We start from the raw sequence: 23757 nt of genomic DNA on the forward strand, positions 1-23757 counted from the left end.
TGCTGTGTTTGTCGGGGGGAGGACCTACACACGTCACACTGCGGTGCTCTACCCAGAAAACAAACACATAATATCCATTTGGGTTCTGCGTAGAGCACTGGAATATGACATGATGATATCTCCAGTGCTATATATTATAAAGCATCGGAGAGCAGCGGCAACTCCAGTGGGCCGTGGGGGCCGTTTCCTCTGACTGTGTTTTGTGTTGGTGGCCGGTGGCAGACGGCACCCCGATGTCCTGGTGGCTGGACCAGGCTGGGGAGAGGAGGACCTACTGGGGGGGCTTCCTGCCTGGGGTCCAGCAGTGCTCCTGTGGCCTGCAGGAGAACTGCCAGGACATGAACTACTTCTGTAACTGCGACGCCGATGTCAACAAATGGTGGGTGTTTTTTTCTGTCTTGCTATTTTATTTTTGAAATCTACGAAGTTATAGAGCACAGTGGACCAATATCATAAGATCACATGAGGAATAAAAAATATATTTACAGACATAATATGTATCTAATGATGTCTGCAATGATGGCTGGCTGCATTATATATATTTATATATAAATATTATGTAAAAAATTATCTGAATTACCAATATTAAAGAAGGTTCAGATAAATATTCTTTTGTGCCAGGTCTATTCCCATTTTGTGTCTATTCACCTATTAAAACTGATCTAATCTCACTCAACGGCTCATCTTCAAAACCAATTAATTATCTTATTCAGTCCCTCGCTCCCCAACACAAACACTGCCTTTTGCGACATGTATTCACTGTAACTAACGTTGTCCAAAATAGCTTGATGGAATATAAAGTGTATGCAATGTTCCAACTGAACAAACAAACAAACAAGCAAACACAAAGTATGATTCATTAGGGGCAGACTTTTGCTTCGGCCATTTACATTTCAAGGGCGCTTTTGGGTTCCTCTGGGATTGTTTCTGCCCACAGCCCTCTGTGATTCCTGACCTTGGTGTCAACATAAGCACGCTCTACCGCACACACAAGCCCACACACACACACACACACACATAGCTCTACAAACATTAATGTGCACACACTGACACACAAACACACACAAACCTACATCCCCCACACATAGACCCATACAGACCGTACATACACACACATTATGAATGGCAGACTCATTAAGTGTGCACGCAAGCACACACACACACACACACACACACACATACACACATACACATACAGACACATTATGCATACACACAAACACAAACATACCATCAGACACACACACACACACACACACATACTATCGGGGACACACACACACACACACACACAAACCATCGGACACTCACTCAAACACACACATAAAGCATGGATGACAAACACATCCGCACAAAGGCACAGACACACACAACACACTCCCTGTTCTAACCCTCCCCTGATCCCCCACATCAGCTTTCTTGGAGGAAGATAGCTTCCCTTGGCTGGTATAAAGTCGCAGAGAAGCAGCGATATTGATATTTATTATTGACCACTTCTTTTCCAATTTACTGCCCAGGTTGTGTATTGCGGTATCCTCTGCCTCTAAATGTTGTGCCTGGGTTCCTCGAGTGCAGGATGGAGGCAGGAACTGAGCGTGTTTTCCCAGATGGTTTACCCACGAGTCCTCCTCCTCTGGTTTTCATTACAGGTCTAACGACACAGGAGTGCTCTCCTATAAGGAACACTTGCCAGTGAGCCAGATTGTGATCGGAGACACAAACCGAACAGGCTCAGAGGCGGTGTACCAAGTCGGAGCGCTGCGTTGTTATGGCGACAGTAGGTGAACTGTTAAGAAAAGGAAGAAGACGAAAAAAAAAAAAAAATCCTGTGACTTCTTCTCATTATTTCCCTCACTTTAGTTGTCATTACCAGCTGTGATGATTCGGTGCTGGTTGGTTAGCGAGAGTGTTTTGGACAAGTGTCAGTGTTCTTCCTCGCTTCTCTTTCAGCTAATTTAAATATCAGCACTGCCGACAGGATATCAGAAACCATCTACCATGGGGTTCATTTTCTTTTGCATTCTTCTCCGCAGATGTATACTTTTTTTCTTTATCCAAAGCATGTGACTTGTTTAACATTTACATTCTGAAAATAAAAATATGTATAGAACGGATTTGATTTACATTACTGCATGTCCATTCCCTAAGTTTGAAAGGATCTTTTTCAAATTGATTGAGTAAAACATTCATAAAATCATCCATCACATTTTGGGAACAAAGCAGAATTTTTGCTTGAAAGAAATGGGGTCCCTTTAACATAGCGAAAGCATCACTTAACTTTCAATTCATCTTTCCTTCATTCATTTTTTGATTCTCCCTTCTGTTGCCCTAATTTCTAATTTATCATTCTGATCTGTTATCCCCCTCACCACCTTTCACCTATTCTGCCCCCAATCTTCTTACTTGCCCTGTGGTGTTTCTGCAATTGACAGAGTCGACGTGGAACGCCGCCTCGTTCTACCAGGAGTCCTCGTACCTCCACTTCCCCACCCTCCAGGCAGAGCTGGGCTCCGACATCTCCTTCTACTTCAAGACCAGCGCCCCCTCGGGGGTCTTCCTGGAGAACCTGGGCCTCAAGGACTTCATCCGAGTGGAGCTCAGCTGTGAGTGCAATTACACTTCCAAAACCTGACCCGCGATTTCCATTAAATCAAACCCAGCCTCATTTAAACAAGCGTAGCATAGACAGATTTCTGTGGGCTCCCCACAAAGACATGCATGGGAATCATTATTGCTAGCATAGCAATTTATATAAAGTCATTCATCGCCAGCAAAGTGTTGGTGAAGCAAGCCATTAAAACAGATATTATGTGGAGCAGAACACCATGTTTGGATTGATGAGCTTGGCTGATTGGATGGGAGTTGCAGCTTGAAATACAGGAACCAGAAAGCTACTTAATGGGCAAGGTCGGTGCTCAGTAAAACATAGGAAATAAATTAGAAAGAAACAGTTAACGGGACACACATGGAGGACTTTAACGCACACACCAACTAGATATTAAATTCAATTTAATTTTGTTCAAAGGGGTCAAAAGGACATTCATTCTTTGTACTCCCATTTTAAAAAGCATTAGAGAAACTGCAGTTTTTGTGTAGTTCTTGCATCAGAAAAAAAGAGAAAACATAGTCTGGAGGTTCAATATGCATGTCAATGGCATGTCGGTGGATCCCGCAGAGAATAAAAAGACGCGTCCAGATTGCTTTTGAGTTAAACCTGCACCATGTAACTTTAACCATCAGCAGCCTCTAGTGGCTTGAGTTGAGCTCCGTTTTCATTAATGCGTGGGGGTGCAGAAGCAGAAAGATTCCCTGGATGGATTTATTCGCGGATGGGTTTGTTTTATTCTTAGAAAACCTTCTAGTGAAGAAACTTTTTTATAGAGTTTCACTTCAAAAGTAACATAGTGCAGATTTAACCATCCACCCTATTTGACCTTCATATACTTTCGCTTTCACCAGCTCCGTCGGCGGTGGCCTTCTCCTTCGACGTGGGCAACGGGCCGGTGGTGCTGACGGTCAAGTCCCACGTGCCCCTGAACGACCGGCAGTGGCACTACGTGCGGGCGGAGCGCGGCGTGCAGGAGGCCTCGCTGCAGGTGGACCAGCTGCCCCTGCGCTTCCTGGAGGCGCCGGCCGACGCACACGTCCGCCTGCAGCTCAACAGCCAGCTGTTTGTGGGTGAGCACTCGCAAAACTCTTCCGGTTCCGCCGCACTGGCTGGTCTAAGATACAGATCAGATTAGAGGGTGCTTGATTTAAGGTGGTGAGATTGAAGTGGTGTAATTTTGAGTGTCCTCGAGTAGCCATCGGTCGGTTATTAGAGTGAGACCTAATTCTGTGAAAATATATGTTTCGGATGACTGCACGCCTGCTTCGGTATGAGACCGTTTCGACTTTTGGCCATCCTCCGCTTCATTTCTGACTAGTCTCTAAAAATCGGATTTAAGATTAATATCTAAAGTCTGATGGCAGACGAGTTTAAATCTGGGGGAATTGGGCGTTTCAGTTTCCTCTGCTTTATTTTCGTTTCGGATCACTGCTGGAGGCTGGGATCTGTAAGGGTGTTATTGGAAAACGGAAATTTGGCCCGCAGTAGTAAGCTGAAAAAAAGCTTCTGGAAAGGTTTCAAATAAACACTGTGCAGACTGGCCACTGTAGAAATACACTTATTAACTAATGAACTATTGACTTTTCTTTGGTACAATATCTCATAACGAAACAGGAAACAAGGCTTAACTCCTTTCAGTTGTCGGTTCCATCACCCCCAAGAAGTTCTGCTATAACATAGGACTGAACATAGGATCCCAGATAAATGGTTCTGGGAATCTATCTGGCCAGTTCATCACATACTCCACCACAGGTCCATGAATGCAACCCTTTGAAACATAAAGGAGATAGGAAGAGATAAGGAGCCAAGAGGGAGGGTGTATTTTTCATGGGGTTGTTTATTTTCTAAATCGTGGTTTATTTTGCTCTCTCTCTTCAGAATGCTCAAATCACAACGACAGCAGCAGTGTTGAATTTAAATAAGAGTGAAAACTACAAAAAAGTGAATATATTCAGTATTTCCACACTAGGAGGAGTACTAGGAGCAAACTTAAAATGCACAACATTTATGTAAAGCTTATTGGCAGGTGAGGTAGACATTATTGAATGTATATGCCCACATTATTGAAACTATGAATAATTTACCATATATTCTTAAGGGTCTCAGGACAGTATCCGGTGTGTATCCGACAGTATCCCTTTTTTAAACTAAATATTAGACAATGTACCCTAATACAGAGTCTTATTTTGGGAATTTAACCCAAGGACCTTCCCTCTAAACACATGATGCTATGTGTTGCGGTTGTATTTTTTCTCCCAGTCTACGACATGGCAGGGTGGCTGTTTGTTTCTCACCCCACCCGTGGTTACTCGTAGACATGGGGTGGCTGTTTGTTTTTCACCCGACCCCTGGGCTTGTCTCAGACATGGGGTGGCCCCGTGATACCCAGCGGGTGGTGATATGAATTATAATGATGGTAAAGCCCTGCTTTTTTTCCCACATTCCTTTTCATTACACACTAACTTTCTTGTTATGCCAACGAATTACACAGTTGAAGGGATTTAGATTTTTGCCATAAGCCTGCCAGAGATAGAATCTGCGGAAGCCATAAATTCAGATTTGTCATTCTTGGGCTTGGCTGGTGCCTCTGGGCTATAACAGCTTAAAAGGTCAGCCCAATGCTTTACCCTAATAGATATTCTTCCATATTTGCATACTTAGCCCTTAATGAGACCTCACATAGTTGAGTGCTTCCAGAGTCGCCTTCCAGAGTCTTACTTGATTTAAATCAGGGCTTATCGTAAATCCTCATCAGTGCGGACGGGAGTTATGATTATAAAGCAGTTATAGATGCGGAGCGGCGCGCTGCCGGCCTCTAAAGATGACTAACGGCGGTCTCTTCCTGCAGGGGGGACGGCCTCCAGGCAGAGGGGCTTCCTGGGCTGCATCCGAACACTCGCCATCAACGGCGTCCACTTTAACCTGGAGGAGAGGGCCAGGATGACGCCGGGCGTCAGCTCCGGCTGCCCCGGTTACTGCAGCGGCTCCAGCAGCCTGTGCCACAACAGGGGACGCTGCATCGAGAAGAGCAGCGGCTACGTCTGCGACTGCTCCCAGTCCGCCTACGGGGGCCCGTCCTGCAGAGAAGGTGGGCCCACTCTATCGTACTCCAAAGGTTTTTTCCGTGGTTCTCTTTCGCGAGGCCAAAGCACATGGGATTCCATTGTTTAAAGGGAGCAAAGCACACAGTCGAGAGCAGCAAAGTAGCAGTAGCTGTGTTTTTTTTATCACTTTGTCTAGGACCCGAAGTCTATTTTGAACGCAGACATTTGAAACATTGCTTTGGCCGGTTCCAGCATGGCCGCATGCCTTGACTTCAACGTTTAGTTAATCCAGCAGTGCGATTGAGATTAAGAATCTATTCTGCTAGAGAGGCAGGTGCTCCACAAAGGCACGGTCTGCCACACTGTTTGAGGATAAGAATCTCTGGTATTTTCAGACTGAATTGACTGATGAAACCGATAATAGTGGCACTGAATAGCTGTTATCTAGAGTTTTGAATGCCATGTGTGGATGGGCTGTGTTGGTCTGACACAACACTCTAGATGAAATCTAGAATGTTTTCCAAGCTGGATACTCAGTTAACTTTAGTTTGAAGTGAAATCAATAGATTAACAGGATCACCCATCAATTAATAAATAAGGTCATCAGATCTGTGTTTTCAGCTACACAGATATTACGAAATTGCTACATGTCCATTGCAGTTTTATTCGTCGGAAATAGGCTGTTGCCTATTTGTGCTGATCATGTATACTGTCTCCCCTCAGGAGTCAGGAGAACCACTGCTGAACATAAAGCTCTGTGTATTAATTTCAACCCTTTAATTCTACCGCAACATGTATTTTCCACTTCTTCTGTGTCAAAAATAAAAGGCAAGCTGCGTGACACAAACACAGATGGAACAATAACTATCACGGTGACGCCTCAAAGAGGACTCGCTTCTCGAGGAGAACGCATTGACTGGTGGTACTACATTTATTCTGTATATTTGTATCTTTTGCATTAAACCGGAGCCGCATTCACACCTGGGAGCTTGTATAAAGATTGTAATTCAGATGGATGGCAGGCACACCTGGCATTTAACATGCATTTTAACCTTTGGTCCAATGACTACTTTAGCACAGGTACTATATATCACCAATACTCAAAATGAAAGCAGCCGCTCCATTCAGGCAAGCTGTTCTACCCTATAAGTTATTAAGCACCAATTGAATTTCAATGTAAAAAAAAAGAAGAAGAAAGAAAAAGCAAATATATCTATCCATTTTATGTAACATGCCAACAATGGATTCACCCATCAGCTCACAGAATTTTTAATGTGAGTCACGTTGAGTGGAGGTTTCCATGACAACGGACCATTACGCATGCAAGGGAAGGGACTTTGGCGGTCACGGCGATCCTGGAGGGTGCACACAGGGCCGACGGACTGCGGGGGAAAGTGAGGCAGTCCTGGGGGGGCCCAAGGCAGAGGGGGGGCCAATGGCAATAAAAAAAAGAAAATACAAAAAAAAAAAAAAAAGTTGTTTATTTCTTTTGAATTATCCACCAGCCCATAGTGTTAGGAGTCACACACGGCCACGTCTCCCCCCCCCCCCCCCGTCAACAATTGTTCTCTACTCCCCCCGTCAACAATTCAGTGCAGGGGGCTGGTAGGGGGAATTCGGGGGGGGGGGGGGGGGGCCATCAGTACCTCTTGTATACAGGGCCCAGGATTTGGTGCCACGGCCCTGGGTGCACACACTAGGGCTGGGCGATATACCGGTAGTAAATTTCATACCAATATGTAGTTGAGACAATATCGCCATACCGGTAGCCTATATTATATATTTTGATGTTGCCTTGCGAGCGCTATGTATAGAACGTCGCCGGTCATTATCGAAAATAAGCCCCTTCAGGGCGAAGCATGACAACTCCGCTGCGCGTCGGTGTCCTGTTTGCCCGGTCGGGTCTTATTTTCCCGATAATGACCGGCGAACTATACATTATCCCTTACATATCTGTTGTTAAAGCACAGCTGTGCTTCGTTGAGCAAAAAAAGAAAACTAAAACTAAATAAATGGTTAATGGTGTATACTTGTGGCGTGGAGTTAAAACTACACACTTTGCCCGTTTTGTTCAAAATATCGTTATAATATCATATATTCTCATTCGAACAAAAAATATTGAGATTCGAGTTTTGGTCCATATTGCCCAGCCCTAACACACATGCCTTCACCTGCACCTCGTTGGCGTCACATGACCAATCCCCTTCAAACGTGGACAACATTGCATGGAGTCGTCCGTCGAGACAGGAAGGCCAAACGCTAGAAATTATCTTTTGGTTGTTTATTTTACCACCCACACACCGTCGTTGACCTGCTTGTCCTCACAGCCCCCCCCCCCCCCCCCCCCCCCCCCCCCCTCCACCCACCCAGCCCCCCGCAGAGATCTACAGAGGTGACACGTCAGATGGACATGTAAAGAACAGAATCGGAATTGAAACATTCACGTTGGTTCGACGCTTGCCGCCTGACGGCAGCAGCGTCTTAGGTTCAGTTTCCGATATCTCACAGGATTGGAGCAACTGTCAAGAAGGTGTCGCCTGCTGCCTAAAAGCGTTGACATGCCTATCTTCTTAAGGAGAGAACATGTTCTGATACTGTAGTCTAAAGATAGCCCGGAGCCACGGAGGAGCTGCTGAGAGGGTGAAAAGAAGGGGAAACATGAGATTCCGATTCACGCTCCGATCTTCACTATTCATTATTTCTTTGCATTTGTGTTTGACGCTTATTTCACAACTTCCATATTTGTGAAGGAGTTGTGCCATAATCAAATCATCTCATACACGTCTGTGTGGGATCCTCATCGGTAGCATACAACTCATCAACATAGATCTTCCTTCATGCTATAACCACACAGCCACAAGATCTACTGATTAGATGTTTTTAGCTTCTTTTTTAACGAATATCATGTTCAGTTCAGGCTGTACTCAGTGAAGGATCTATAAAGGCAGACAGATAGGCTGACACATATTACAGATAGTGTCTGCCTCTGCTTCGCCAAAGGTGATGTACAACCAATAATTACTGGTCTATGGCCCTCACTGTGTATTGACTTGCCCATAGGCCGTTTGGTAGTGGATACGGGATTATCCAGACCATATGATTTCAGTGATCCAGAGGTTTTCATCATACTGTCTCATCTCTTGAATCTCAAAGAGCCTTCATGACCCTAAAGTGGACCTGCTTAAGCCATGTAAGGAAATGTTTGTGTTTGTGTATGTGTGTGAGCATGCGTGTGGGTGTGTGTGTGTGTGTGTGAGATAATTGTATTAGTTTTGTATTGTATTAGTGTACGTCCTGGCACTTAATGTATGCACTTGCACTACACAAAAATGCTACATAGCATCGTGTAGCGTCTTGTCCTAGCTATCTTTGTTGTGTATGGGAAATGGGTCGACCTAGCAATTGTTCTTCTGACAAATGTACTTTGCAATCCGTAATTGTAATTCGCTTTGGATAAAAGCGTCTGACAAAGGCCCTAAATGTAAATGTAAAGTCTTCAACATCCATCTTCCTTCCACATGTACAAATACCTTTTTATATAGATCCTATTTGTGTTATTTATTTTAAATAATATATTTGATAAATATTTGCTCCGTTCAGCTGACGGCTGTTCTGAACATCCTTTGTTTCCACCATGAGGAAAACGATCTATGAAAACAGACTGATTAGCAATTAGCCTACATATCACGTATGCCCTTGCTTGGCAAAAAGAGACATATGACCATTGCAATAAAGCCCCCTCCCCATACAGTTGATTGAGCCTCTCTGACAATCGGCACTGCCACAGGGCTGTCGACGATACGGATCCGGTTTGATCCAGAACATACGATGCCTGCGATCCAGAAGTTTTCAACGCTCTGATCGCTTGCTCTGAGAGCAGACAAGTTCAAATCTCAAAGAACCCTCAGGGAGATCTTCCTCAGCCAAGTTAAGAATTGTGCTCTTTCACCATAATTAATTCCTCCATGAATTGTTCACAAAAAGAAGCCGCCCAAATTAGTTTGTAAAGATTTCGGTTGTCGATTTTTGAATTAATCAATTCACCATGGAGGCTGACTAAGAAAAGTTTTTTCTACATATTTTTTTTCGTTTTATCTGTTATCATATTATTTCTAGGAAGCATTGATCTCGACTCGGCATCAATGCGCCGTTTTGTTGCCTGTGTCAATGAAGTCATGCTTGCGCAATGCATTTCCCAGCGTGAAATAACCCTCCTACTCTCCCACCGCAATGACACATTTCCAGGTAAAACAGGATATCAAGATGTGATTAACTTTGGCTTCCCGATTGGAAAGAGAAGGTCATCGATCTTCCAGGGTTGGATTTGCGATAGCAGTAGTACTTAGAGGATGTCCCGCCGGCGTAATCAATATCTTCCGTGGTTTGATTATTGGTAAAGCCCTGTGTGTGTGTGTGTGTGTGTGTGTGTGTGTTTGTGTACATGTGTTTGTGTGTGTATCACCATGGCGGAAAAAAGTCAGGAATACGGATCCATGGCTGTCCGCTGTCGTCTTACAAATCAGACTTTAGATGAAAAATGTCAAGACTGATAGCAGACGAGTTCAAATCTTGGTGAACGAGAAGTTTCTCTATCTTTTACTTCATGTTTGGTTTTGACCAATCAAGCTGCTGGAGGCGGGGATCTGTAAGCTCTTCAATAACATCGGTCACAAACTTGGGTAGAAATGGTAAACATTTCCAAACGCGAAGACAAGCTCAAATATTCTGTCTGGACACCAACTTTCTTTAGGGAAAGTGTCAGTAAAGTTTTAAAATGAACACCAAGTTGACAGGCCACTGTAGAAATACTTACTAATCCCCTGATAAAAGCTTAATCCACACACACAAATTTGTTTCTCTTCGAATATCACGAATCAGGAAACAAGGTGTAAATCCGCCCCTTTCATATTTTGCCAAGGTTATATGACCAGGACTCCCTGGAAGACGCGATAATATATCTCAATGCGACCTTCCTGGATAAATAAAGGTCAAATAAATCAATAAAAAAAATGTGCCGTCTACCCCCCAGAACCTCTGTAGTCGTGGGTTTGTGAAGCGGGTTGAAGGTCTGAAGACTGAAGATCAAAAGGACCAGAACAAGGAGAACATGCAAGAATGTGATGCCCTGTATTGTTCTGCTATACCTCTGGACATTATAGCAATATAAGTCACTTGACAACAGCAGGAAATCACTAGACACAGCAAGCATTTAACAATTAACGATTGGTTCATTTAGTTCAAAACCTAGAAGATTCTCCCTTATGCTGATATCCAGACCTGTAGCCATTATGTATCCAAATAATACACAGGTGCACTGGCGTACAACATCGTAAAGGGTTTTCACGGTATTATGCATTTGTCAGAGCCGTAGTCTCCAAATGCTCTTCATTTCTATAGTTTGTTGACCTTCAACTCTGTTGTTTTGTTGACCTTTAACACTATCGAAGTACTGCAAAATATAGGAAGTATCGTACAGCACCTTTAAGGCTCTGAATTAAACTTTAGCTCAGCTCTCATAATAGAGATAGTTTCAATAGCGGAAAATGCCCTAAGATATTGTATCGAAATTTCACAATAACGGAAAGTCTGATCTGTGTTACACAAGATAAAAGTTCTGTTAATCTTGGTCACCTAGCAACCATATGTGCCGTGCTTCACACACAGGCCATGCTCTCAGCTCAACACCGCTTCCCATCTGGCAGGGAGGATTAATGACCCCTTGTGAATTAACTAGCAGCCAGACCTGTGTTTACGGTATGCTGTGACTGAACCATTGTAAAAAGATCTCTGTTGGTTATAGTCAGGGAAAAGTCAATTTTTAGAATGAGGTTTACTAGGCTCAAAAATCAACTGACTTCTGACTGAGAGAAACTGCTTCCCCTCCCTCCCCCCCCCCCCCCTCTCTTCTCCCCTCCCCCTCTCCTTTCTCTCCCCCCCCCCTCCTCCCCTCCTCCTCTCCCTCCCCCTGCGTTGCGGTTCTCCAGAGGTGTCGGTGTCCTTTGACAGCGAGTCCTCGGTCACCTACACCTTCCAGGAGCCCTTCTCGGTCATGCAGAACCGGAGCTCGCAGGCCTCCAGCGTGTCCAGAGAGAGCAGCCGAGCCAGGGAGAACGTGGCCTTCAGCTTCCTCACCTCCCAGCGGCCCGCCATGCTGCTGAGCGTCAGCACCTTCAGCCAGCAGTACATCGCCGTCATCCTGGCCACCAACGGTACCTTCCACCTCCACCACCACCACCTCCAGCCTTTCATCTGTAGCCATAGTTTTAGGGCTGAGTGTTGTATGATGTGAATATGTGTATGATATCGCTCGTCCGTGACGTGGAGATACAGGGTCGAATTGCATTGATAACGTGATATGATCGTGATTATTGTGCAAGGTGAGAGATCGAATGGAATGTCGATTCCGTTTTTGCCCACTGTGATGTATGACACGTTAAAGGGGATTTGTTCAGTGTTAAATCGAATGGCAGGAAATCACAGCCTTGTAAACAGTGTGGGTTTGTGCCCCCATGCGTGTGTGTGTTTCTTGTGCCTGTGTGTGTGTGTGTTGTGTGTGTGTGTGTGTGTGTGTGTGTGTGTGTGTGTGTGTGTGTGTGTGTGTGTGTGTGTGTGTGTGTGTGTGTGTGTGTGTGTGTGTGTGTGTGTGTTTCTGTGCGCCTGCGTGCGTGGGCATGGCCGCGGTGGTGCAGGGTCTCTGCAGGTGTGGTACCGGCTCCACGCGGACAGAGGGCCGGACGTCTTCTGCGCCAGCCGCCAGAACCTGGCTGACGGGTACCTGCATCGGGTCCGAATCCACCGAGAGGGAAGAGACGTTTACGTGCACGTGAGTCCTTCATGTATTCGCACCACTTTGTGTGTGAACCACAGATTGGAAGTATGAAAGCTACATTTTAACATGTTGTGCAGCAGCAGATTGGGTGCAGGCTAGATGAGGGGTTGGACATAGAGTCTATGACCCCCAGCTACAAGGATCTGAGTTCAAATCCCAATTGCCACAGGGCTTCCTATAGGTACCCTCCAACAAGGTACCCTTGAACTTAACGGCATGCCTCTCAAATTCATAGGAAGTTGCTTTGGATGAAATTGGCTGTAAATAGTCCTGGGGAAATAGTAAACAGGTGCTTCCTGTGGGTGTGGTTGAGCGTGTTTAGAAGTGGTAGGGTGTTGAAGTGGGAGATGGGAGGCATCGATTGAAAGCCCTTTGAGAATCCACAGAGGATTAAAGAGGACTATATACTAACCCTTTTCCCCATTTTTTTTAACCATCCCATTTGAGTTGAGAAAGATGAAAAGACTTGAGAAATATCGCTTCCATGTTAGAGGCCGGGGATCACAGAGAAGAGAGACATCTTAATGAATCATGGCTGTATATCCTTCAGACAGGACAGGCACAGGCAATGGAAAAACATGTTAATAAGCAAAGAGCTCTGGGCAGCCAACCGTGATGCAAGGGGAGAGAGGAAGGCGGGAAAAAGCTCTTCACAGCCTTTTACCAGTTTGTTTCCACCCTCTCACTCATCCAGATTGACAAGGACACAGACCTCAGGTACAGTCTGTCATCCGACGCAGAGTTAATCTCAATCAAATCACTGACTTTGGGGAAAGTCACAGGTGAGGACCTGAGAGGAATGAACTGACATTTTTTTTAGTGATTGTGTTTTGAAATGAGAAAAAATGTCTAAGAAATGCACTCAAGGTTGTATTCTTCCATTGTTTATTACTTTCAACAACAAAATTAACCAAATGTAATGGTGGAAAATGAAACAAGACCGGCATACATTTATGATAAAAACAATCTTATTTTCTGGGACAGTTCTGCTGTTTGTGTATGAGCCCAGAAAGGCAGCCTGCAAGTAATTATAATACAGCACACCTTGAATGTTTAAAGCAATGCATTCACATATATACCGACGTGTAAGAAATAAACTGGCGAAGCTGCTCAGTGCACAGTGTTTGTTGAAACAAAAAACAGTTGGTGGGCTTTTTAAAAATTCCTTGCGGTTGCTATGAGCTAATCAGCCTCGACCACTTTGCTAGCTCCCCCAATCGTGGATTGTTGTGCGCTTCACGTTATTACTTTATGTATTAATCACAAGCTAAATGAAACTCTTAAGTGAATCACGCCTCATTTGTTGAACACAGACGCTCACAATAGCTCAGGGAATGAGCAAATCTATGCTAATTTACGACATCATTTGCATTTCAAAGCAATAGTTTTCCCATTTGCATGGGCAGGTGAATCGTGATTGGAGAACGGTAAACATCTGGATAAATATAGTTTGTCCTCTGATTACTTGAGAGAAAAAAAACATAAGAATCCTATAAACGCTTTAAGTAAAACACAAAGCACCTTCTACAATAATAAAAAAACCTGTACAAACAATTGTAAAGCAAACTGTAAAGCAAAATAACTAACAAACAAATATCAATAATATGCTGGCGTTCCTACTTCCATTGACTGCTCCATTAACTGAAAACAAAGAGGGCGGAAGCACAGCTCAATTGGGGTAAAGCATTGTGGGGCTATTATCTGGGATCCATCGCAATAGCCATCCCTGTGAAGCTGCTCTCTATATTAAAGTGCTGCGCTCATTTGACTTCGCCAGAATAACAACACCAACAAGCTCTTATTTTATCTGTGATATGTACAAGCCAGCGATCAAAGCAAAGGCTTTTTTACCTCCTTGGTTTGGGTTATGTCTCCCAGGGATTCATTAGGTTCAAATGAACGTCTGCGCCCGAGAAAGACTCACTCTCGCAAACATAGTGGCCATAATCTATCCAACTTTTGCGAGACATGTTACCCCTTATTAATTACCTCCATAGGGAAAATGATGGAAATAATAGATTTCATCCCAATTTTATTATGTATTCTCTTAAATCACACAGCACACATTTTGTTTTATCAGGGGACAGGAGCAAACCAATGCTCCTAATTAACAGGTAAAGTTTGGAGGTGGGAAATGATGCTTGTACTTTAACAAACATGTGTACACCATTCATTCCCTATTTGGAAATAGCATGCTCAAGTGCAAAGGTCAATATCTCAATACAGCATCATGCACTAAATCACTGATAGAAATCATCCACACATACAAATGATGCTGGCTTCCTGAGCCACAAGAATTAAATATACAATCTTACTATGTTTGCATTGAATGAATGTTGTTGATGCGTATTATTAAAATACACTTGGTCTGCTAAATGACTTAGGAGGATACATATTGATGTCCGATAAGGCAGACCAGAAATAAAATATACCGACATATTACTGAATTACTGCCAGTGCAGAATCAACTAATTGTATTTTAATGTTTTGCATCGCATTCATCACAAGCTAAGGCCCCGTCCACACGAAGCCGAAACGGGCGAAACCGTTACGGTTTCGATCTATCCGGTTTCCAAGTATCTCCGTAAAGACGAAGCCAAGCGAAACCGGGTAGACCTGTAGAAACGCTGTAGTACACCAGCCAGGCCCATAAGGGGCGCTGCTTCTGCTACAGAAATCCAGAAGGAAAATAAATAAGAAAAGAGGCGAGCATGCGCATAAAGGGTGAGACTCCGCGGGCTTAACAGTCATTGGCTAGAGGATCGAAGGGGGGGGGGGGGGGGGGGGCGCGATGACGTCATGGTTTGCGGTTTCAGTCGGTTTCAGGCGTACACACGAATCCAAACGAAACCGGGTAGATTTGAAACCACCTCCGAGGGTGGTTTCAGAAGTTTGCGGTTTCGGTCAGCGGATTCGCCGGCTTCGTGTGGACGGAAGGCCGAACCGTACAAGACCTTTGCGGTTTCGCCATGAAATCGGCTTCGTGTGGACGGGGCCTAAGTCAATAAAAGCAAGATAAAGACATGCCAAACCTTTCTGTGTTCATTCTCATCGTTACGATCCAGGGCTTCAAATCACCGACGCAGCGGTGAGACAGGCGGGGTTGAAAGGTTTCATTGGCTGCCTCTCCTCAGTGCAGTTCAATCACATCGCGCCACTGAAGGCAGCACTCCTCAACCGAGGAAGCTCATTGGTCAGTGTGCGCGGCCAGCTGGTCGAATCAAACTGCGGTGTGCTTGCCGACTCCAAAGTTTCAGGTAGGACGATCTAATGCTACACTGGAAAGATTAGGATTTATCAACAGGAATGTGTTGAGTCCCAAATAACAGGTTATCGATATGGATATGAAAACGACCACTTGTATCAAGATATATGGCATTAAAACACTTACCTGACAGTGCTACTCATTTAACATACAAGTCATTGGAGACACTTCTGATTTGGGTGCCTGTCCAATATAAGGATGATAAACTAGCATTAAAGAGGGTTCACTTTGCATTTCCTTTGGACTCAAGCAATGAGCATCAAATAGTTGATTAAAATGTCTTTCCAAGTCAGACATTAAATAAAATTCTTACTCTCTGACTCTACTCTCTATCACCAATCAACCTCCAAATCATCCGTAGCGTGGCGCGTTTGTCTGTTGTTATTACTGGGCTGTGATCTGCAACATTGCCAAAACAAAACAAAATAATTGATGAATGAATCCATTTCTAACGACGTCGTCCCCTCCCTGTTTCCCAACGCCGCCACGCCACATTTCTCAGAGACGGTTGACAGAGGCAAGGAACCATTGAGGAATGCCTCTCAAAGTAACTCGGCAGTAATTGGAGGTGAGTTTTCAGATCGGCGAGTTGTTAAAGCGCTCAATTGCCAAAATCAGTCTCCTGTGAAATAAGCTCTGGCTATCACTGCCTCTCTCCCTCTCCATTTCTCTCTCTTTCTATCTTATGTGCTCTCTCTCTCACGCTTTCTCTTTCTCTCTCTCTTGCTGACATTTTCTTCCAAATATTGTGTGTCTGTCAAGTCAGGATAATGCGGTACTATTCAGGCGTTTGTGTTTGCGTGCGTGTGTGTGTGTGTGTGGGGGGAGGGGGTCAGGCCAAGCAATTACACATGAAGAGGATGTTATTTGCACTGTGAAGCAAAGAAAGATTCTGTAAATTGACTCAGAGTCACATTTGACGATTTCAAGGTAATGGGTGGTGGTCGGGGTCGGGTGGGTGTGGAATAGAAAACACTAAACTTTCCCAAAAAATGTTTTATGAAATTGTCAGTGAACCCCTTTGTTTCAGCTCCAAATCAAACACTATCAGATACAAAAAGATGTGTTTTGCACATTGAGAGTTCTGGAAAAGAGGTGGGCAAGTTATCGCCATGGTTACAACCCACAACAGCTTTGTGATACTTTTTGTAGTGTATGAGAATTCTGTGTATGAGAGTTGTAATGAGCTAAGTTATGTATAAAATGTGCCACCACATACTGTGGCATATCAGTGGAGCTTCACCCTCTCTCGGACGCGTCCATCAACATCAACTGCCGCACAAGGAGCTCCACACATCCACATACACTTTGCCGCATGTGACCCTTTGACATCTAGGAGTACACTAAAAGGCACTTAGACATTATGAAAATATTGACCTCCCTGCCTTTGGAGGAGAGTGGAACATTCACAAACTGTTGACAGAGAGTAGCAGAAACATACCATTTGACCCCTGTTTTCTCTAAATAACTGCCTTTTAAGGAGCAGCAACAAATTGGCATTGATTACTATGTTTTGGATAATACAAGACATTTAATCAGGCTAAAAGAAGTTCACCGCCCCTTGAAGTAGGAAACATGTTATGCCATCTTTCCCTTTCATTAGTTCCATTCAATAGCTCCTCCATTCTCAAGGTCTTTCTGTGTTAAATAAAGCTCAGTGATGTAGAATATATGTTGTTGTGCAAAAGTGATTTTGTGTTTGCCATCTCACCACAAGTATAATTTCCGTTCTGACACGGCAACCAGAGACCCAATATGAGACCAATGAGGCGGCACCATCAGAACACTGGCTGGATTGTTCCACAGAAGCCTGAGTATTATCATCGATACAAACAAGTTGTGTGTTCAAAGTAAACAACATTGTTCCAATAAAGAAGAGCATGTATTTATTAATCAGCGAAGTAAGCAAGCTGGGGGGCTTCGGGGGTGATCCCAGGCCAAAACAATAAACAGACAAGATGCCAAATTAGTTGCTTTGGCCAAATGCCCTGCTCAAAGACAAAGGTATACAGCCTCTGACACCTGAGCAGAAAAGGAGACAACAAAGGCTTCAAATTAAAATGCAATGCACACCCCAGCCCCCATCTTCCCTACAGGCTCAACATTGGTCTGTAGTAACTGAACCAAGATCCCATGCAGACATTAAGCTGAATGGTATAAGGATATTTAAGTAAGGTAAAATAAAACAATGTTATTAATCTGACCATGCAATTCTCCAAAACAATGTAGGTTAAAACCAACCAGATGTATCAACCAATTTGTTGCTTAAAATCTGCCGTTCCCATAAAGGTCTGTCAATTTAGATATCACTGTTTGCATTACCGTAAGGGCGGTCTTTCATGTACTAAGTTCTCCATCCCAGCGCCAGTTCAGTCGTTTGCAACTGGCATAGAACTCCAGCTGTGCACATCATCTTTCCACTTATTCCATTCACAGCGTGCTTTCCTGATAACGTGCACAAAGATAAACAGCCCTGTTTGACGGACCTAGGGGGGTGGGCGAGGGAAAAGTGTGTCACGTCATGAGGGGACAGCGAAAATCGAGCGGTGAACTATACCGATACTTATTTTGCACCCTGCTGTACCGTGATGTAGTCCAGTGAGCTTTAGTTACGGTCAGGAAGTTCTGGTCAGGGGCCTGTGGTCAGGGGAAGCATACGGAAACGAGAGCAAGGGCGATCGGTCGGCCGCCGCCCTCCTTTTTCCAAAGCCACACGAACGACTCGATGATTAAAGATCTCTGAAGCATGACAAAACACACTGCTGGGGAACAGACTCCTGCCCCCTCATTGCGGCTCCTCCTGAGAACGCAGGGTCCGCGCCCCCTTATGTTTCCTCAGCGGCGGCCGTACGCTCACGCCGCCGCTCGCTGATTTACTTTGATCTTCATTTCCCACGCGCGGATCAATAAAGGTGTTATCTCAAGCCGTATGGAGGAGGCGTCCCTGTATGACTTGGTTGGTTGTGGCCGACGAGAGATGAGAGTGCACAGTTCAGATTGAAGGGAGGATTAAGTATAATATCGACATTATTGCGTGGGAGATAAAAGGGTTATGTGTGTGGGCAATAAGTGCTGCGTCAAGGCTCTGTTTGCTGCTCAGGTACCAAACCGTGTTCCCTACCGAATTACGCTTTTTGCATCCAGCACGCATCCACAAGATCCAAGTCACTGCTTCAGAGACCTCTGCACGACCCCTTTTCTTGGTCGCCCACCCAGATGTACACAAAGACTCGCTTTCCTCCCAGTGGTTTGGCAATGAGTTTGTCCTTCTGGGCTGAGGTGTGTGTCAAGTAGTCGCCGATAGGTCGAGCTAGGGAGACAGGCTTAGTGTTTTGTTTTCAACACAAGCCACACATGAATGCGCACGGTGAAATCAAATCACGGTATTTTCAGTTGGTTAAGTTACACCCAGACGGCTTCTCAGCAGTACATCTGAATGATTTGACATCCTTTTCACACAGATACATTTCTTTTTCAACCAAATACAAACACTGGGTAAAACCTGTGTTTTAGACCTGTGTACGTTATTTTTTCATTAGAAGTGGCTAGTGAGCTGAAGCTACAGATACAGCTCTATACGATTTTCCCACGGTGGGGAATTGAGCAGAAGTGGACCAGAATAAAATCCATGCACCGAGAGCAATTCCCTGGGTGGATTGACTCATGGATGGGCGCGTTTTATAGTTGAGAAACGTTTCTAGTCGAGAACTTTTTTAATGGAGTTGAAAGCAACCACAGTAGAAAAGTGATACAGCGCAGGTTTAAACATTGCCACGTCCATATGTATATACATTACATCCATACACATCTCACACTGTGACTCCCCCCCACTCCCAGGTGTGGTGACGGCGGCGGTCTTCGTGGCGCTGTGCGCGCTGGCGGTGCTCAGCCGCTTCCTGTACCAGCAGCGGGCGGAGCGGAGGAGCCTCCAGGAGAAGGAGGAACCGCAGGCCCTGGAGACGGCCTACCGCACCGAGCTGCACCTCCACGGCGCCGGCGTCAGGGACAACATGAAGGAGTACTACAATATGACGGGGGGGGGGGACTCACGCCAGCGGGCACCGCCATCAAGCGCTCTGCCTCCGGGGACCCCACCCCTCTCTCAGACTCACCGCTCAGCTCTCTTCCTCCTCTGGAAAATGACCCGACTTTGAACCCCACGGAGGGAAACACGTCCGCAGACTTTCTCGGCAGGAAGAAATTAGACGGACGACCGTTTTTGACGGTATAACGTGAGGGGGAGGAACAGAATGAGGGGAGGGAGGGAGGGGGGTTGGTGCAGGGGGGACATCTCCGATGTCCAGGGCCGCCCCGCCCCCCACTATACCAACAAATGCTTTGTGACGTAGATTCTCAGTAGAACAGGTAATTTAGCCGTGACATCGGTGTGAGTGTGTGTGTGTGTGCGTGTGTGCGCGCGCCTGCCCAGCCGAAGCCGGCGCTTGCCAACAGGCGACAGGAGGCATCTGCAGGTGAGGATTTGGGCCGCGGGCGACACAGACGTGTGGATCGGTGTCCTTCAGGTTCACCAGAAGTCCTCGGGGCCAGGTGATTGAAACCTATGAACGCTGCCAAAGGTTTGTGTGGCATTTCAGAGGCGAAACGCATCAGCTGGGGTTGGCTGGGACGTGGCCGCAGTGGTCCAGGATGAGGCCTATTCAGTCCTAAAAACGACACGCCACCCAAATGGCCTTTGGAGGACGGGAGCCCAACAAATACACAGCATTTAGAAGATTCTGCACCGCAGAGATGTCCAACGTCCAAATCACACTCGGGCCAATCAATTTCAATTCTTGTCATTCTTTTCAGAAGCAGCGGTTTCAAGCCACACGGGGAAATGTGTGTGGTGAATAGATGCATTTACGCATTGAGGAAGGAGTGCCAGGTCGATGGAAGCGACTTACCCTTTTTTTTTTCGATTGCTTTTCTGTCGGCTGCTCCTGTCCTGAAGACTGTTGGCAGGCCCGACCCATAGCAAGTGAAGAATAGGATAATCTAGCAACGTGTACAGTAGCACCTGCTGTCTGACCCTCTCCACACAACAAAGATGTTTTTTCCCCCTTGTTTTTATTTTCTTAAAGAAAAAATGTGAGTGCGTTAAATTAGCTTCCATATGATATACTATGATTTTTATGTATTTTACTTCATTTATGTCTGTTTCAGTCAGTCCTGTGTTAGATGCTGCTGGGTTTGTTATAATACGCTCTATGGATTTGTTTCTTCTTTGAATGGAGGACATGGGGTGGATTGGAAACGGATACTTTTCATCAGAAAATTGGAGAGTTGTTTTGAGTTTCTTTGTGTGTTCTTCTTATTCTCTTTCTCTTTTATTCCCCAAGGTAGATATGGATGGACAGCCATGTAGCAGAAATAAGCAAGATGAATTCACAGTCAAATTGAGTCGATCACATTGCAAAGTCCAGTGAGACTGGAATGTGTCACCCAATTTGTGACAGTATGGATTCCCTGTCGCTCTTTGTTTCTAATCAATGCGTATGCCGTGGTTTTGTAACTGCTTGATGGCAATTTGAAGATCATTTAAGCAGAAGATGAAAAAATACTTTTGTGAGCTGCATAGGCTTTCCAACAAGCGTATTTTCTTTTATCAAGTGTTAACAAACACTTACGGTAGGAAATGACAAGAGTAGTGTCTGAAAACTTGTTTCTTTTTCCAATTAAAGTGTCCTTGACAGCAAGTTATAAAACAACCTGGAAGACCTCAGACCTTTTTTGTACTCATGTTGATATTGTGTTTATTTAAAGGACTGGTTTTGGTATGGATATAATTGTATAAGTATACTATTATTATATGTTAATAAAATAAGAATTGCCTTTTGAAAGAAGAAGTTTCGCTCTTTATATTTCTCCTGTCTCTCAGGTCTCAGTTGAACTGTTAATTTTGTATTTCTATTCCCTCATTCCCGCATAATAAATGTGACAAAATCTAGCGGTAAACCAAAACTAATTTTGTCATGCCATAAACCATTCCTGTGTGGGAGAGTAAAGAGTTTAAATTGAAATGTTAATGGGTGAATATAGAACAAAATTGATTCTGGTCTCATTAATTGCTGCTAGCAGGGTGTTAAATTGCTTGAGCCTGAGCAGGAGGTTTTGAAAATGGTATTTTATCTATAAATGAATTCCTCTTACAGAAGCATTTGATGCCAAGAAGGTCACCTCAACGTATAACCATTCATCCAATCACTTGTTCTAATTTAAAGATAAACTATTCCTGCAGTTTAAGGATTAATGGCACGCTTGAAATGCAACCAAATATTGTCTTCACCCATTTAATAAATTCTGCTCATTCCTGGTCTAGTCCATTGATTTCAACAATTCATTTATTATGAAAATTTCCATACAAAGTGTTCATACACAAAATAACAATATGGAAATTGGTGAAAATTATGAAAAGTTTAGAACTGACTGGATGACATAAATGAGAGACATCAAAATACATTTAGAGTATAAGCGATAGAGGAAGGTAGACATTACAGGAAATTAACTTCTGAAACCTGTTTCCTGCAATTCTCCTGAAAGGTTGCGTTCCATACACTGATATACATTTTTTCTCGTCAGTATTTGTGAAGGAATCTTTGGCATATAATTCTTTTGAATTATGATTTATGATTAACAACTATGCATATCTCCCAACGCCTTCAGCCTCAGAAGCATATGTTTAGAACAAAGAAATGCTGCATGGTTAACAATCTGTCATCAGTACCATCGGGGCAGATACATTTTTGAATTGGTTCGGAAAAAGTTTCATCTATACTGGCTTTGGCTTTTTAACAATAAAATAAAAAAAGCTATTGTGCATCCACCCTTCATAATTCATTCTTGAAGTGTATAATGTCTCTCATCAAGGATCTGTGCCTTGGTGCGTAGTTCAGGATGCACATCAAGAATAGCCCGAAAAGGAGAAGCAGTCCCTCACTTGGCGCTTTGCACTCACCTTGTCTTTCTGGAGTACGTTGACTGGTCTGTTTCTGTTGCCGTCAAGAGTCAGATGCTTTCGTTAAGAAGATCCTTTTTCATGGGAGACTGTGTGAAATGAAGGCTTAAGAAAGGTTGTGGGCTTTAGAACTGGATAGGACCAAAAACTTTGATTTTCTTTGTATTGATTCACATCTAAAATTGGCTTGTTGATTATTTTCTTTTTATATACAGATTTCTTCAAGGATGCTATGTCCTGCCTTCTGTTTCCAGAGTATTGCTTTTGTTTTGAGCAGTTTGGTTCGAGTGGTGAATGGGGATATCCAAGCAAGGTCAATTTAATATTATTTTGGATATTCCATAGGCTTATTAACATAAAAAATGGGTAACCCTTCCTTTTACAGTCCCCTAATTACTAGGTATTTACCCCGGTACATACATGGTAAATTATAGTGTATTACTGGGTAATTACCACTTGGTAATAAGAAGTAAATACAGAGGTAGTTACCCGGTAAATACATGGTAAATCATAGTGTATTACTGGGTAATTACCACTGGTAATAAGAAGGTAAATACAGAGGAATTATCCGGTAAATTAATAGTGTATTACTGTGTAATTACCACTGGTAATTAGAGGGTAAATACAGAGGAATTACAGCTGATGTAGCAAGTAAAACCTTCACTATTACCCATCAACTCAACTAAGTAGCGTGTAGTTGTAACTGTTTTAGGTTGGTAATAACTCCGATATTGTGTACTTCCTACGAAATTAGGCAACCAATTCTTAGAAACCTATTATCCAAGGTTTATGTGGCAACAGCCCAAATTTAATGATGTACAATCTAGAAATTAGCATAGTACTTTACAATAAAATACTTTTTCTTAGTTATTATTCATAGCTACACCCATCTAGAAAGGGTTTATTCGATTTACCACTATGGAATTACTTATCTGGTAACAACCTCTGCAGGAATCTGTTTTCCTCTAGTGTCATGGTACATCTTCTTAAATACTGGGTACGAAGCCGTTTGTTTCCATGGTATTACCAGGTTCTTACCATATAATTCATAATAGA

At 43.9% G+C, this 23757-nt stretch overlaps 1 protein-coding gene across 1 annotated transcript in view; it reads left to right on the plus strand.

The window, feature by feature from the left end:
• The window catches only part of LOC115533583 (contactin-associated protein-like 5), a 71596-nt gene extending 51579 nt beyond the window's left edge, over window positions 1-20017 (plus strand). Inside the window, exons 14-24 of the mRNA XM_030344145.1 lie at window positions 223-379; window positions 1650-1777; window positions 2433-2603; window positions 3460-3678; window positions 5457-5696; window positions 11637-11861; window positions 12342-12475; window positions 13176-13263; window positions 15547-15738; window positions 16249-16314; window positions 19584-20017. Coding sequence (XP_030200005.1) covers window positions 223-379; window positions 1650-1777; window positions 2433-2603; window positions 3460-3678; window positions 5457-5696; window positions 11637-11861; window positions 12342-12475; window positions 13176-13263; window positions 15547-15738; window positions 16249-16314; window positions 19584-19900 — 1937 coding nt within the window. The 3' untranslated portion in view covers window positions 19901-20017. The remainder of the gene's footprint in view (window positions 1-222; window positions 380-1649; window positions 1778-2432; window positions 2604-3459; window positions 3679-5456; window positions 5697-11636; window positions 11862-12341; window positions 12476-13175; window positions 13264-15546; window positions 15739-16248; window positions 16315-19583) is intronic.
• The last annotated feature ends 3740 nt before the right edge of the window (window positions 20018-23757 follow it).

Source organism: Gadus morhua, chromosome 20, assembly GCF_902167405.1.
Source record: "Gadus morhua chromosome 20, gadMor3.0, whole genome shotgun sequence".
Lineage (NCBI taxonomy): Eukaryota > Metazoa > Chordata > Actinopteri > Gadiformes > Gadidae > Gadus > Gadus morhua.